We start from the raw sequence: 15,696 nt of genomic DNA, 5'->3' as shown, positions 1-15,696 counted from the left end.
TCCGGCTTTGAAAGGTTCCAGACAGTTCCCTCTTGTCCTGTTAGAGGTATATTTCAGGGATGTCAGAGCGTTAGGAAGCGAAAAAGGGACATTGTTACGAGAGGAGATAAGTTGAACAGGGGCTTTACTGCTTATGATCGGATTAATTTAGATATTAAATTTGGAAGGGGCATGCGGTAGCGTAGTTGGTTGAGGCACTAAGCTGCAAGCTGGAAGGTCGCGGGATCGAATCCCGGTGGGTGGATTTTTCGATTTACCTAATCTTTCCAGTCGCACTATGGTCCTGTGGTCGACTCAGCCTCTAACAGAAATGAGTACCAGGAATATTAGTGGGGGTAAAGGGCGGCCGGCGCGTAAGGCTGACAACCTCATCGCCATCTTTGAGCCGATTGTCTAGAAAATGTGGGAGCCTCAACATCTCACAACCCTATAGGCCTTCATAGCCTGTTACAGGGATATCTTTACTATCTTTTATTGCTAGTGGGGTGGGACTAAGTCCCTTGTACTGCGGCCACTTCTGGCCTATTGTACCAGCCCCAGATGATAGGTGAGGGTGATTGTGGAGCAATTGGTGGAATAAAGATTGGCAGGGGAAACCGAAGTACTCGGAGAAAACCTGCCCCAGCGCCACTTTATACAAACAACTGGCCGCCTGTCACTTCTCACACCCTTGAAGGCACCCCCTTGTCTGAAATTTTTCTTCTGCGCATTCAATGTTACTCTTGGCCTTGTTCGAAATTACGTGACACTCGCTTTAAAAGCGGTGGCTTGAGGAAGGCCACGGAATCTTGATTTCTGAATTAATGTGCGGATGTTCAGAGGTGTTCTGTCTCAACGAGAACCGCTCAGCTGTCAGTGGGTGGAGTCAGACGGTCATTCCTTGCCATCCCTGTTGTTTACGTTATTTCGTTTTAGTCTCCTTCCTTAATCATACCTGTGGCTGGGTATCATAAACAGCTTACCGGAAGTCCTGTATCTGTGTTGAAGTTATCTGAGTATAACCGGATCTGAATGGCCTACTTCACTACACGACCCATGCAAACTGTAGCTCTTGTCCATACCTGGGAGTCCTTAAAGTTCGTCCGATGTTCTGACTCGATGCTCTGCTCTGCCAACGCCGTTTTATGTGCTTCATATAGTCAAATGTACCTCGCGAGTCCATTATTTAGTCTCGACGCCGAGGCCCGTCTCTTCAATTTATACCTTTCCACATGCACACGGGGTACAGTATACGCCTGGGAGTCTAAGGCCAACGTTGAATTTATTTGTTCTTAACGAGAGACAACGAAACCCGAGACGATCTCCATTTTGATCGCTCGGGAAAGCTTCATTGCATACTCTTGCCGTAAAAGGTTCACATCAGATATTAAACACTGTGCTTTCTTAAAACAGAAGTGTGGCTTCTTTGGAGTTCCTGCCATTAACGTACTCTGGGCAGTTCTGGGTGGCGAACGACATTCCCACGATGACAGAGAATTTAAGGCCCTTCTACAGAAGATAACCAGATTATTTCGGACAGGAAATCCATCTGGGGACATCGTAGATGTTCTTCCGTTTCTAAGGCTTATCTTTCCCAATCTAGCTGGTTACCGGGAAAGAAACATTGCGACTACAGGTGGACACAATTTCTTCCGGGTGAGTAGATGGTAAAGCGAATACTAAAGACCTATTTTAACAGTCATACATAGTTAGTTTAGTATTGAGATATTCATCCTAATGAGTCACCAAGTGCTGGATGTCTTGCGACACCTTAGGGTGGCTGCACACCAACTGCGTCAAGACAAGCATCAAGACATGAGACAAAAGACATAGTTTTGCTTCATTTGTGATTCATCAGCATGATGCTAACGTCAGCATCATCTGACCGGTGTGCACCGGTTTCCATAATCTCATTCGTTTCAACTGTGCTCCTTTCTTTGTGTCAAGTCGCAGACATCGTGTCTTGACTGTTACATGTCTCGACTCATGCCGGTGTGCGGCCTACCTTAAAGACATATGAGAAGTAAAGACTGAGTGGATCCAAGAGCTGGTCGTCCTCCTTTTGAAATTGCGTTATAGTAGCTCAGTATTTCTTCTGTAGGGCAAGTAGACACAGCGGTAAGGCGTATGATTTGCTTTTGGAAGAATATGATTAGAACATTACTGAATCTTTCGGCACTAACATAACATGAAATATATCATTAGAACACCCTTTTTTATTTATTATTTAAAATATTCCTGTCTTATCTTAATTGATGCTGTTTAGACTTCAAGTTGATAAAAGTGGTAAGACAACAAAACAAATGTTCCTCCCAGTTAAGCCCTTGGTTCATGACTCTTATCGATGTACGTGTATGTTATGTCATTATTTAAGCTATGGTCTTCTTCTTTTTCAGGAAGCTATCCGACAACATGCAAGAACTCTTGATGAAAACGAATCCAGAGACTTCATAGATGTGTACCTGAAGGAAATGAAGAAGAATGACGGCATTAACAATACGTCATTTACAGGCAAGTCATACTTACTTACTTACTCATGGAGCTGAACCCTTCTTGAGGAGTAGCCAAATCTGCAGCTACTCAAGAATTTCCCAGCATTTACGGAACCGGAAGGTTCATTACGGTGTTCACAAGAGTCCACCATTGATCCCTATCCTCAGCCAGATCAATCCAGTCCATACCATCTAATCCTATCTCTCTAAAATCCATTTTAATATTGTCCACCCACCAACACCTTGGTCTTCCCTGTGGTCTCTTTCCTTCTGGCTTTCCCACCAATATCCTATATGCATTCCTCGTCTCCCCCATTCATGTTACATGCCCTGCCCACCTCATCCTCCTTGACTTGATCATTCTAATTGTACTCGGAGAAGAGTACAAGTTATGAAGCTCCTCATTGTGCAGTTTTCTCCAACCTCCTGTCACTTCATCTCTCTTCAGTCCAAATATTCTCCTCAACACCCTGTTCTCAAGCACACTTAGTCTATGTTCCTCCCTTAATGTCAGAGACCAAGTATGTGGTTTTTTATTTAGAAAGTAACGGAATTTATATAAATGATTACAATATATTTTGAAATCAATTTATTTTTATAAATTTCTAAAAAAATTTTCATAAAACGTTAACTCATGCCATTGAAATTCAATTGTAATGAAAAATTACAGCTTAAAATTTTAAATATTCTTCTATATGATTAACAACAAAATGGAAAGAAATACAATTTCTGACTTCTCGTTTCAAATCAGTGGTGTAAGTAACTTTGAAAAGATAGATATGCATCTGTATGAAAAAGTTAAAGACCAAGAGGACATGCAAAGCTCCAAGTAACTGATTAGTAAATGTTAGTACCTAAGAGGCATAATCCTTAAGAAGATACTAATATATTTCCAGAATAGGAATAGTGAAAATACCACTCAGAGACTTGCTGTTGTCATCCCTACTTCTGAAATCATGGCATTCTTGGTAAATTTCTGATCTTTCCCTTTACTAATATATTTGCCACGAGCGTGAAGCACAGGGATAAATCTGGTTTCAGTTGTATTAGTCTTAAGAATGTCACTCGTATGTAACATGCTCTAAACTGAATAGCATTTGGTGAATTTTATTTCGCGAACAGAAGTAGTTGCAACAGAATCATGGCTACTGCGACACATTCACACTGGGAAGAATGCAATTTAATCAACTTCATGTCTGCCCTTTCAGAGGATGGCCTCATTACGATCCTGTTGGATCTGTTTTCTGCTGGTGCCGAGTCCGTGGCCAACAGCCTGGATTACTGCATACTGTACCTGATACTCCACCCACATATCCAGAAGAAGGTGCAGGATGAACTGGACGCCGTGGTTGGCCGCAGCAGAAGACCTTCCCTAGACGACAAACCCAGGTACAAACACAGGAATGCTCATGTAAGAGTCAATAATATGGCATTGTAATAAAGTTCGTAGGTGGGAAAAATGATTTCCGCGAAGAAAATGTAATCCGCCCCGAGACGAATTTTAGGTATTAATAATATAAGATAAAGTAAAGTTGTGTCTGTGCGTAACTAATTAAGCATGAAGGCGTATGGGGAGTGGATGTATAGATCCACATTTTCTTGACCTCGGCACTAGTTGGAGGTGAGTGGTCAGCTTTATCCCCGAGGAAAGAGCCTCCGGTACCATTGGATAGGAGGTTGGGTGGACTCCAGAGCCGGTCTGGACGACATGGAGGAGAGAAAATTTTTCCCACCGGGACTCGAACACCGACTCCTCCGGCCGGTAGCCAGTCGCTATACCGACTGAGCTCTCCCGGCTTCCCATTAATAATAATAGATTATTATTTCATATATGTAGTTTGTGGAAAGTATTGTAATAGAATGAATATAAAAACATTGAGATGCTGGCGAGAATTCCAGTTTTGGTGCCCGTTATGCTCGCAGGGGACCCTGTATTGAGTACGTGCTGGGTATGAAAAGGACAACAGCGCCTCAAACCTGATTTAGTTTAATAAGTGTCTGAACTGTCTGAGAGTATCGATAATAGTTTAGGATGTCGGATCACACTTAATTGTCAGTAGCCTCATTTTTATATATTTCGACATATCTCTAAAATAATTAATTATTTACGTCTCCCAGGTGGTCTTGTTCCTTGAGATTTTCCACTCAAAATTTTGTATGCATTTCTCATCTTCCCCTTGTCCCGCCCTTGACGTCTTCATTGGCTCTAATGATGTATATCCTTATCTTTGCCGCTCGCAACTCTTGGTCTTTACTCTCGCGGCTAAGCCCACAAATGGGTCGCCATGTTCCTGCTGCTGTTCAGCTATTAGCAAAGCACGTTAGCCTTCGCCAAGGAATAACTGTGCGTGCGCAACTGCAGTGGCTCCAAGTAAGGACCGTAAGGACAGACAGACGGCAGTGGGCGACGTGAACATATACACGACAGTTTTAATAGATGGATTAAAGCTGTTTATTTCCGGTTGCTCCGTCACACTCAGATTTGAATGCAGGATCGTGCAACTTTGGAGTACACGTACAGCACACTTGCTAGTAATTTTTGTGGAAGGTGTCCATCGTGAGTTTTTTTTATACAATGATCGATTGTGAATAAATTAATTTAAAAGGAGAATTCGGAATGGCTGAGGATTTAAGTTCTGGTGGTTTATTAACTTTTAAAATTATTATGATTAATTGTTTCAAAATATGCTACCGAAACTAAGGAATTGCAATTAACTACACAAACTGGGGATTACAAGCGACTTACAGAACGCAGTGTCGAGACTAAAGGCTATTTCCTATATAGGGCCTTCTTTTACTGAGCGCTATAAAGGGTGTCCGGATGAAAGGTATCCAAAATAAAATTATTATATCTCAGAAAGAATTTATTATACACATTAATGGGTTACGCCATTACACAGGAAACTTAACATTTTTTTTTGCGTATATAACTTTCTCAATAAATTTAAATCTGGTCTCTCGTGGTGGCACGACAAATATCCAAGCTTGAAGCATGTTTGGTGTTACCGTAGCCACAGTGTCCCTTATGCGGGCTTTCAGGTGTTAAAGGTTGTTGATCTTAACCTGATAGACAATGTTCTTCACATAACCACACAAGAAAAAATCCACTGGGGTTAAATCTGGCGATCTAGGAGGCCAAGCTATTGGTCTACCTCTGCCAATCCATCTCCCAGCCATCTCGCTCTCCAGGTGATTCCTAACATGGTGGCAGAAATGTGGAGGCGCATGCGCGTAAGCCGGGAATGAAAAAAAAAAACTCCCAGAATTTTCTTTTCCAGTGACATAAACCGGATACATGTGTGACAATTAGTTTCCGAGATATACATTTTTATATTTTGGATACCTTTCATCTGGACATTCTATATTTAAAGACATTTAGTGAGAAACTTGAACGTGAAGCAAAAACCTGGCTCAATTTGGTGATCGAAGAGTCAGGTGGCAGGACAGCTTTTAAATCCTATTACATACTCTACATTTCTGGAGTGGGGGGTTCGTATCCCAGCTGTCACATAGAAAGTATTAATGCTTCCTGCCTCCGTGCATCCGTAAGGGGTTCGCGGTGGTCCGATTGGCCATGTGTTGTCCTATACAAAACACTTCTATTTATTGGCGCCGGAGATATATTTCCGGTAGTCGTCGTCCTTATCATCATCGTCATCATCATCATCATCATCATCATCAATGACAAAACAGCCCTTTTTGAGCCATAGCCTTCCTTAGAAGATTCTGCAAAATTTGTCTATTAAAATGAATTAGACCATCAAGTTTTCACTTCTATGGATTTCGCAACAATCTTTTTTTGAAGAGAAACGTCAGCCTTGCGTCAAACCCGAAACATGGAGGACCATGTCTCAGTCTTCATGTTTTCCTGTGACAGGTTGGTTCAGTTACACTCCACAGGTACCGGGTTCCCTTTTCGTCGCCTTCTGTGACTCGCAGGGCTACGGTGGAGGTATTCTAACCCTCCTCCACACGGCGTACTAATTGTCAACAAAAGCGAAATAAATGTGTCTCTTGCCAACATAAGGATTCCGTTCACTCCTCCCACTTGTGTAGAAGCAAGGGATTGTTTCAAGCACTTAATTAGGACCGCCTCATGTCATTACTAGTTTACCTTACAACATCTCCGGAAACAAATTTGGGAATAAATTGCCATATGATCTTCGGCATTTTGGGAAATGGAATGATACGGGTTCTGAACAGAATAATAACAAGCAATTTCAGAATTTTTCCTCTCACAATATCACCACGATCTTAGGATCTGTTTTGGATTTGAGATTTCCAGTGAGATCATTAATATTTTTTTTCAATTGACTTAATCCTTCCAGCCGCACTATGGCCCTAAGGTCGACGCAGCCTCTAACAGAAATGAGTACCAGGAATCCTCCTGGGGGGTAGAGGGCGGCTGGCGCGCTAGACTAACAAAGTCACCTCCATCTGTGAGCCGATGTCCTAGAAAATGTGGGACCCTCAATATCTCACAACCTTCTGGGCCTCGAGGGCCTGTTACAGGGATAGTTTATCTGTATTTTGATTACTTTAAATGTGTCGTTTCTGATTTCGTGTCATTTTGGTTTAGTCTGTTTCTGTAACGGCTTATACATATAATCTCAATCCATAATAATTTCTTATTTATTAGTAAAAAATGTGGTTTTGTCTAATATATTTCTATCTATGGACTTAATCTGGGAGTGGGTTAGTGCACGCATTAATAAATATGTGTCATTTCCAGATTGCCTTACGTTGAAGCTACCCTCACCGAAGTGCTTCGCATCAACCCAATAGCCCCACTTACCCCACATCATAGGGTTTTGAAGGACACAAAACTCAATGGTTACGATATTCCCAAGGTAAATATAATTCTCATTGAGCCCATCACCGACGAAAGAGAATTTCTTTCTTATGATCTATGATCTTTTATCGATGACCGCCTCTGTGTTCTAATGGTCAGAGTTCCTGGCTACACATTCAGTGGTTCGGGGTCGATTCCCGGCGCTACTAGATTTTCTGAGAACTAATGGGTCTGGAATGGGGTCTACTCAGCCTCGTGAGGCTAATTAAGGAGCTGTTTCGAGGAAATAGCGGCTGCGGTCTAGAAAACCGAAATTAACCGCCGTAGGGATTCGTTGCGCTGACCACGTGACACACACTATCCGCAAAAGTTGGCACTAACTTCGCCGACAAGCGGCGGTCGCTCGGTCGGTATAATTCGCTTGCGGACTGAAACCACGGAGTTTGTTTGTTTTATTTTTGTTTATGATCTTTTATCGAGCCGAAAGAGTAATTTCAGTTTAATCCTTCACTACATTACCTATGCATAAGAACGCATTAATTTTATGTGTGTTCGCAAGTGATTGCATGCATGTCTACATATGTTTGTATGTAGGTTTATATGTACGTGTGGACACATGCATGTGTGTGTGTGTGCACGTATGAGTATGTACACGTGTGTGTATATATATTATGTGTGCATAAATATGTGTATATATGCATATGTACGTGATTATATGTGTGTAAAAATATATTTTTAAAATTGCTAATAAGATTGCGTCAGAATATTAGTATAGAATGCGTGACAATTTCGAGTGCGAACATTTACAGAGTTAGAAAATTAACTTCCAGGGTTGCATAAAATTTAAGAAACCCCATTTAAAATCGAACATATCTTTAAAAAAAATCAAATCAGTCTTCTTTAGATGTCACAGGCCTTTGTGCTCGCTCATAAAATTGCTGAAAACCCTTTTTGAACTCATTTCCATGCAATGCCAACAATTCCTGTGTTACATGACTCTTAAGCCTTCCTCGTGAAGAGTACGAGGTTAAAGTTCCTTATTATGTAGTTTTCCGAAATTTTGCATACCATTCATAAACCTGTGTACGAGATGGACATTGTTACCACAAACCTACTTTATCTACTAGAAAGTTCAAGTAGTCGTCTTGCCCTTCTTGAAAGAAATCTTATTGTTCGTTCTTTGCTCCGTCACTACGAACTGTCACATCGATCTGCACGGTACAAAATCTTAAACACGACTGAGCAGGAACGACAAGAGGGAAGTGGCTGTCCTTCTGCAAGGAAAGCGATGGAAGGGTCATCTTACACGGTCAAATTGAAACATTTTCCTACATGCTTTTAAATCCGCTTAATGGACTCAGCCCCAGAATTTAATTGTCAATCCTTTTAGCAATACTGCAAACTTAGAAATCGATTCTAGCTTTACTTCTTACTGGTTCCTCTGATCTCCGAAAAGTGGCTTCTTTATTACAGGATACAACTGTCATCATATGCTCATATGGCGTGCTCTCTGATCCTGATCACTGGGGCGATCCTGAAGTTTTCCGCCCTGAGCGTTTTCTCGATTCAAATGGCAAGTTCATGAAAGACGATTGGATGATAAATTTTGGAAGTGGAAAAAGATTTTGCCTTGGTGAATCTCTTGCGAGGAATATTCTGTTCATCTTCTTCGCCACCTTCTTCCAAGAATTCTCATTAAGTATTCCAGAAGGAGACCCAAAGCCCAGTACAATGCCGCAGTCTGGATTTACAACTGCTCCTTACCCTTTCAGAATGAAAATAAAGGAACGATTGTAGGGTAGGAAAGAAAAATATCATGACGCAACATGAAGTGCTGACAACACGTTAACAAACGTATTTACTCAAGTACAATGCACACTGTGTTTCACCTTTCCCCCAATAAAAATTACAGCATGTTGTAATAGACAAATTTTAAATTAACAACAGGAAGTTTCTAATTTGAAATTTTCTACAGACAGTTGTATTCTCTGTTTAAAACTATTAAATACGTTTAAAATATTTTCCTATATAAAATTTTCCTTTCGAATTGACTTTTAAAAATTTGGTTGAACATTAAATTCAAGCAGATATTTTACAAAGAAGTGCAAGTGAAAGACTAAAACCGGAGGGTTTTTTTGAAGGATATTTTACAGACATCACAATATGTACAACTGTTTTAAATTATAAAACATATTTCAATTTACATCGTTATAAATTCATGACCTTCCTTTTATAGTTAAAAGAGTTTCAGAACTCTCTGGATGCTTACGAAAACAAGTGACAATCTTCTTCAGTTTTGATTGATTAGGCTCCTTGGCATGAAAATGATTCAAACTTAATTCTGAGAGAATAAATTCTTAGACGTTTAGCGAGACTGCTTAAGAAGGAATGGCCTAGGTAAGTGAACTTATTCTACTGAATTATCTGTGTAATTATTCAATTATTCTACAGATGTAGGATGTACAAATATAAGTCAAAATACTCTTGTGAAGCAAACCTTCAAAGTGAAGTAAATATTGCTGTTACATGTTTTCTGACCGTTGTGTTAAAACGTATGTTTTGAGTAATATATTAGAAACACAGATCTGCTGAACATTGTGAACTGATGTCTTATTTGTGCTTCATGTAAAATATATTTTGTTGAGTAATAAATATTAGAAGAAGTGTTAACGTCCACACATTTTCTACCCAATAAGCATGTATCTCGTATCTTTAGATGTCATGAAATGATGAAGTCACCTTAAGATTGGCCTCATTCCCGCAGAATTAGATGCGAGATCTTTGAGGTGTCAACGCATATGCACCACCCTGGCGTTTCTCAGTACTAAAATATTCTCATCAGCGCCTTGTCTTCAAGCACAAACCCATGCACAATACAACCTATGTAAAACGGAAAGTAGGGACACCGGAGACCCGCTTTTCCTGCAATATTCCTCTGCTTCCGAGAATGCAGGCTGGAAATTAATGTAAAATTACCTCAAAAAGAAAATTAGTGAAAACCTGGAAAATAAAAGAAATAATTTAGCAGAAACGACTCTGTATATCAAGTTGTCTTCATAGAATTCTCTTTTATACTGTGCCACGAGGACTTTTTTTTGGGGGGGGGAAACTTGGTTTGTGCAGAATTAATCTTGACCCTTAACACATGTGCATAGTACTTTAACATACGACAGAAAAAGGAAGAAATGTCAGTATGATGCACCGATTTCTTATTTGAGATGAGGACCGTAAATATATGAGTGCATATTATAAAATGATTTTATTATAAGAGTAAGTGCCCGTCTTGAACAGAAGAAAGCCTACTTGTGATCATGTCCTTTCGATTCGTTGGTAGAGGTTTTGTTTTTTTTTGTAAAGGGGCGGTGGGAGGAAAAAAGCTGTGCTGTTATTATGGGATGAAAAGGACCCAGACAGACAGTTTAATGATAATGTTAAAACTCGTCCATATTGTCAAGTGTATGAATGTGGCTATAGATGGAGTTTTGGATTGGAAATTGGATTTATTGACCACTTTACCACACGACAAGCAACTGCAAGTAGTTATAGCGCCATCACTGATTTCCAGATTTTACTAATCAATATAGAACACGTTAAGTCTTCTCAATCTCTTGTGTCTTCACCAGTCGTTCCCTTGTAACGGATTTAACAATGGAGATTCTTGAGCCTCCGCGCTCACTTCGTTGCCCCTGCCGTTCAACGGCACCGATTAATTCTTCTCTTCACAAACTCCCTTACAACTGACTAACTTCTAAATTTGTCCCAGTGATAACCTCTTGGCACGGACCGCATAGAAATCACCATTTACTGTTTTACTCAAATCGTTTCCGTGGGAACATGTTTGCGAAGGCGTTACTCAGTAACGACTGTGTATACTTGCTTATTAAGAATCTGTTGCCTAGCAATAGATGTTTCGTTGTTTGTTTAGAGGTCGTTACCCAGTAACGGATCTACACGCTACAATAGTTCTCCACTACAACATTGTTACAGGATGAGAGGAATCAAATCGAAATGCAAAAAAAGACATTTCAGTTATGACGTTAATCTCGACTAGACTCGGTTGGACGCCCTGGGAATTGAAGTTGGACTGCAGGCAACGTCTAGAGCGACGGTGTTATAAATGGCTTTTCCTCGATGGTAAAGCGGTCCAACTAATGTCGAGATTAAGAATGCATGGAGCTATACTTCCATTTCTCCACATGGTTTATGGAGTGCTGCTAGATTAAGTACAAGGGAAACACTTTTTTTTGCTACACTTTCCTAGAAATCTTGAAGTTTTCACGTTGGCTGAGATTCGAACTTTGGACGTTTAGATGGAGTCAGTTGCTCTTCCGAAACGTTCCTGTTCACCTACCGGAACTAACGGTGACATAATCCAGAAGACTATAATGTGAATAACCTAATAACTTGTATATCTTGTGGTAAAATGTTTGGAATTGCACTGTGTGTATCTTGTTTATTGTATGTATTTTGTTTTGTATTGTTCCCTTATGTTATAGACTTTCCTTTTCTGTATCAGTATAAGTTCTACTGCCAGTGGATGAACACCCAATTGCAGTAAAATAATAATAATTATAAAAATGGAGCTGGTGTTCAGATAAGTCTCAAAGTTCGGTCCTCTGAGTTATGTCTTACTTGCAGCGTATTTGCGCATGCTAAGCCAGTTTACACCACTTTAAGTACGTGTACGTACATGTGTGCAACAGAGATCTACGTGTTATTCAGTAGCTGCTGTCGTGTGCCTACTGAGTATATGATACTTATCGCTCAACATCTGCAACTTCAGCAAAATAACTATAATGTTATTGCAAGGATAAAAAGCTAACCTGTTTTAGTATATAGTACGAGGGCTATTCGAAAAATGCCTCTTCTTATTTTTGGCAACAAATGTAAGAGCGGGGAGAGGTCGCGCATGCGAGGTAGCGTCATGTGATTCATTGGCTTGTAAATATCACTGGTCACCTAGTGTTTGTTCTTGTCTCTGCAGAGTGAGCTATGATGTGCCCTGCGATTGGTAATCCTACCAGCTGCGAAATTAGCGCTGTTATCCGCTTTCAAAAGATGGGCGTGAGAACAAATGTTCATTATGAAGATCGAAGTGGTCAGTCATTTGTGTTGAATGATGATCTTGTTCATAAATGTTGACCAAACAATTCGCGAAAGACGGCGCTTCACTACTTCAGAATTGCCGTGTGAATTTCCACAAATTTCACGCTCTCTTCTCTACGAAATTATCACAGTTAGGTTATGCTACCACAAGTTTTCCGCAAGATGGGTTCCGAAAATGCTCACGGATGAGTACAAAACACAGAGAATGAGTTCAGTATTGACTTTTATTAGAGCGATAACATGAAAATGGCGATCAATTTCTCAAACACATCTTGTAACAGGTGAAGAAACCAGGGGTTCGTTTGTGAATGCTGAAACCAAAGAGCAATCAAATCTGTAGATGCACACATGTTTACGGAACAGCCGAAACAGTTTAAACAAACATTGTCTGCCAGACAGCTGATGGCAACTATTTTCTTGGACAGGAAAGGAAACGATTAGTGAGGATGGAATTCATGCAAATATGGCCACAATATTATCGCAAGTGTATTGCGAAACACTAAAAACTGTATAGAGTCATTCAGGAAAAAAGACGTGGAATGCTGACATTCGGTGCATTGCTTCTCCATTACAATGTGCGTCCTAATTCAGCTGCTACCACTCGAGTACTGCTGGAGCATTTCAACTGGGAGTTGTTTGACCACCCTCCTTACAGCCCTGATCTCGCTCCGAGCAACTACCGCCTGTTTACTCGTACCTACCAAAGTGGTTGTAATCACAGTGCTTCAACAATAATGAGGAGTTGATTGAACGTGTCAAAACGTGGCTGAGCTCACAGATGGAAGACTTTTTTGATGCAGGCACACAAAAACTTATTCCCCGATGCGACTATTGACTAAATTCGGGCGGTGACTAGGTTGAGAAGTAGCTTAAGTATGTACGGATTTTGTATATAATAAATTTTGTTTTCTCATTGTTTGTATTGTTTACAGCTCACCGGAGTTTATTTTCTCAATAGCCCTCGTAAAAGTACTGTATAGCACACGGGGGGTGGCCATCGACTTCCAAGACAATTTTTGCTAAGTACATGATGCAATATTTTTAAATAAAACCGGAATAGAAGAGGGCACACATGTGCGGAAATATGTCATCATTCACAGCAACTCTACCTTCTGGAAATAGTGTTGTGTTGAAAGGAATTAATTTAACATATACTTATGCTTTTGTAGGCAGGCACCATTCTTATGAATAGTTACATTCATGGAGAGAGTTCGTAAAGAGAATTTTCGTAATGTGAATCGCTATTTTCCATAGGCTTGGTGTTGCAACTAGGGAGTAGGTTCCCAACGACCACGAAATGATAAAAACACAAGAGAAAGCATAATTTTTTCCCCCGAACCGAAACATGTAAGCATCAAAATTGCGCTATAACAATAACGTATCCAAATATTACACAAGACGCACACCAGAGCAGATCGTAAGGCGAACTGTAGGGCTATGAAGTGTTCGCTTCTTCCATTTGCGTTCATACTAGGCCGTTCTTTGAAGGCATTCCGAATGTGAGACTTTACGTTCTGAAGAAAAACCGAGCCGAGATTTTGAGTTTCGTTATACAGGGAAGAGCTTAACTTTATTGAACGGATCACGACACTACGCTTCACGACGACCTGTGCACTGCTGGCTGCGATACTCATAAGAATTTTGGCAATGAATCATTATACTTGATGGCCGATACAATTCGGAATAAAGGGGTGTTATTAATTTTGTGGACAGATTGACGGCATTATGTTTCACGGCGAGCAGTGCGATTCAGAGGTCATTCGTTACTCACTGATAATCTAAAGTACCTGCAGCACCGTTCAGTGGGATTAATTTATAAAAGTTGTATTTCAATATTTAATTTTCTTGACGTGTTTCGATCGGGTTGACCATATTCAGAAGGACAGAATCAACATTTAGGAAGCCGCTATTACGAAGCCATTAATTTCACGTGTAGGGGTACGTGTGACGAAATGACGGGTTCTATTTCGGATGATTGGATTTATTAACAGCTTGGTTACACACTCTCTCTTAATTACACCCAAGTACATGCAATACAGCGCTATTGCTGATATACACACATTCCAGTTCACCTTTGGACAAGCACTAGGATTCCCTGTCTTCCAATAATCGTCTCCTAGCAACGGACCTCAACACAGAAAGTAAAGTTATAAAAACTTTTTGTTAAAACTAGAACCAATGGATCGTGTCTTGAAATTTCTTCTCGTTAAAGGGAGAAGAATGTCCATCACGATGTAGCTTCAGTGTGTGTGGAAAAGGAAGTAGCAATGCGATGTTTCTATAATCCTAATTTTACGTGACAGTGAGTTCCTTATTAGTCTTACATTTAGTGTCATGGTTCCGTTGTGTAGAGCACTTTGTGTTGTTGTACTATTCTAAGATATACCGTGTCGTGTATTTATACCCCTTGTGTGTCATGATGTATGTGTGGGTGTGTACTAGTGTTTACTATGATGTCGAACATACCGTTCTGATTATGGGTGTGTGCTAATGTTTACTAAAATGTTGAACATGCCTGTAATGTCCTAGCGGCGCAGGGGGGGAATGGAGGTATCCCTCCCGCTGCCGCCGCTGTAATGCCGTGGTGCAGGGGGGCGTGGAGTCAGCCTCCTCTGCTACCACTGTAACGCTGCAAGTAGGGGAGCGTGGAGTTACCCCTCCTCGCCTCCACTGGTTATGTCGTAAACTGGTACTACTGGTAACGTCGTGCCGTCGGGGGTGTGCAGGTACCCCTCCTTGCCTCCACTGGTTATGCTGTAAGGCGTTAACGCAATCATCCTAGCTTAGCCTTAGCTAGGATTCTCCTATATCGGAGTTTCCTTCTGTCATACAAGCTGCCACCATCTATTTTCTGTTCTTTCAATTGTGGGGACTACTCCCTGCCATGTAGTCATACCCCTTCTTGACCACTCCTCCCTTAGTTTACAGGTAGCGTCTAAATACTTATTACACTTTATCATTCTATCTTAAAAGGGCGTTGCTGTCGAGGCTACCGTACTCTGCCTGTGTGGCAGGAGCCTATCCCTGTCTATTCTTATCTCCGTCTTCGGCTGCCACTGCTGCCTGTGTCAGTTCTGCCCTCGCTCGTCAGGATTACTCGGGATCGGATGTGGGAGGTGGATTATAAATATGAATTACACTCCCGGTACATCCTATCCTATCTATACTAGGTGTCTATTTACATTATTATATATACATGATTTACATTATTCACATATTACAAAGACTGTCCTTCAGTCTTGACTACATAAAGTCTTTACTACACATTCTGTTTCCTTAAGTCTCCCCCTTCAGGGGTGGAGGCCTTGAGCCTCTCTCTCTCTCTCT

General features: G+C 40.8%; 1 protein-coding gene across 1 annotated transcript in view; it reads left to right on the top strand.

The window, feature by feature from the left end:
* LOC111871478 overlaps window positions 1-15,696 on the top strand; it is a 57,491-nt gene that overhangs the window by 15,315 nt on the left and 26,480 nt on the right. The window contains exons 4-8 of the mRNA XM_033754276.1: window positions 1,393-1,635; window positions 2,376-2,490; window positions 3,680-3,860; window positions 7,204-7,321; window positions 8,737-9,056. Coding sequence (XP_033610167.1) covers window positions 1,393-1,635; window positions 2,376-2,490; window positions 3,680-3,860; window positions 7,204-7,321; window positions 8,737-9,056 — 977 coding nt within the window. The remainder of the gene's footprint in view (window positions 1-1,392; window positions 1,636-2,375; window positions 2,491-3,679; window positions 3,861-7,203; window positions 7,322-8,736; window positions 9,057-15,696) is intronic.

Source organism: Cryptotermes secundus, unplaced genomic scaffold, assembly GCF_002891405.2.
Source record: "Cryptotermes secundus unplaced genomic scaffold, Csec_1.0 scaffold465, whole genome shotgun sequence".
NCBI lineage: Eukaryota > Metazoa > Arthropoda > Insecta > Blattodea > Kalotermitidae > Cryptotermes > Cryptotermes secundus.
Note: the sequence above shows the minus strand (reverse complement) of the source record. Positions and strands in the feature narration are given on the sequence as shown.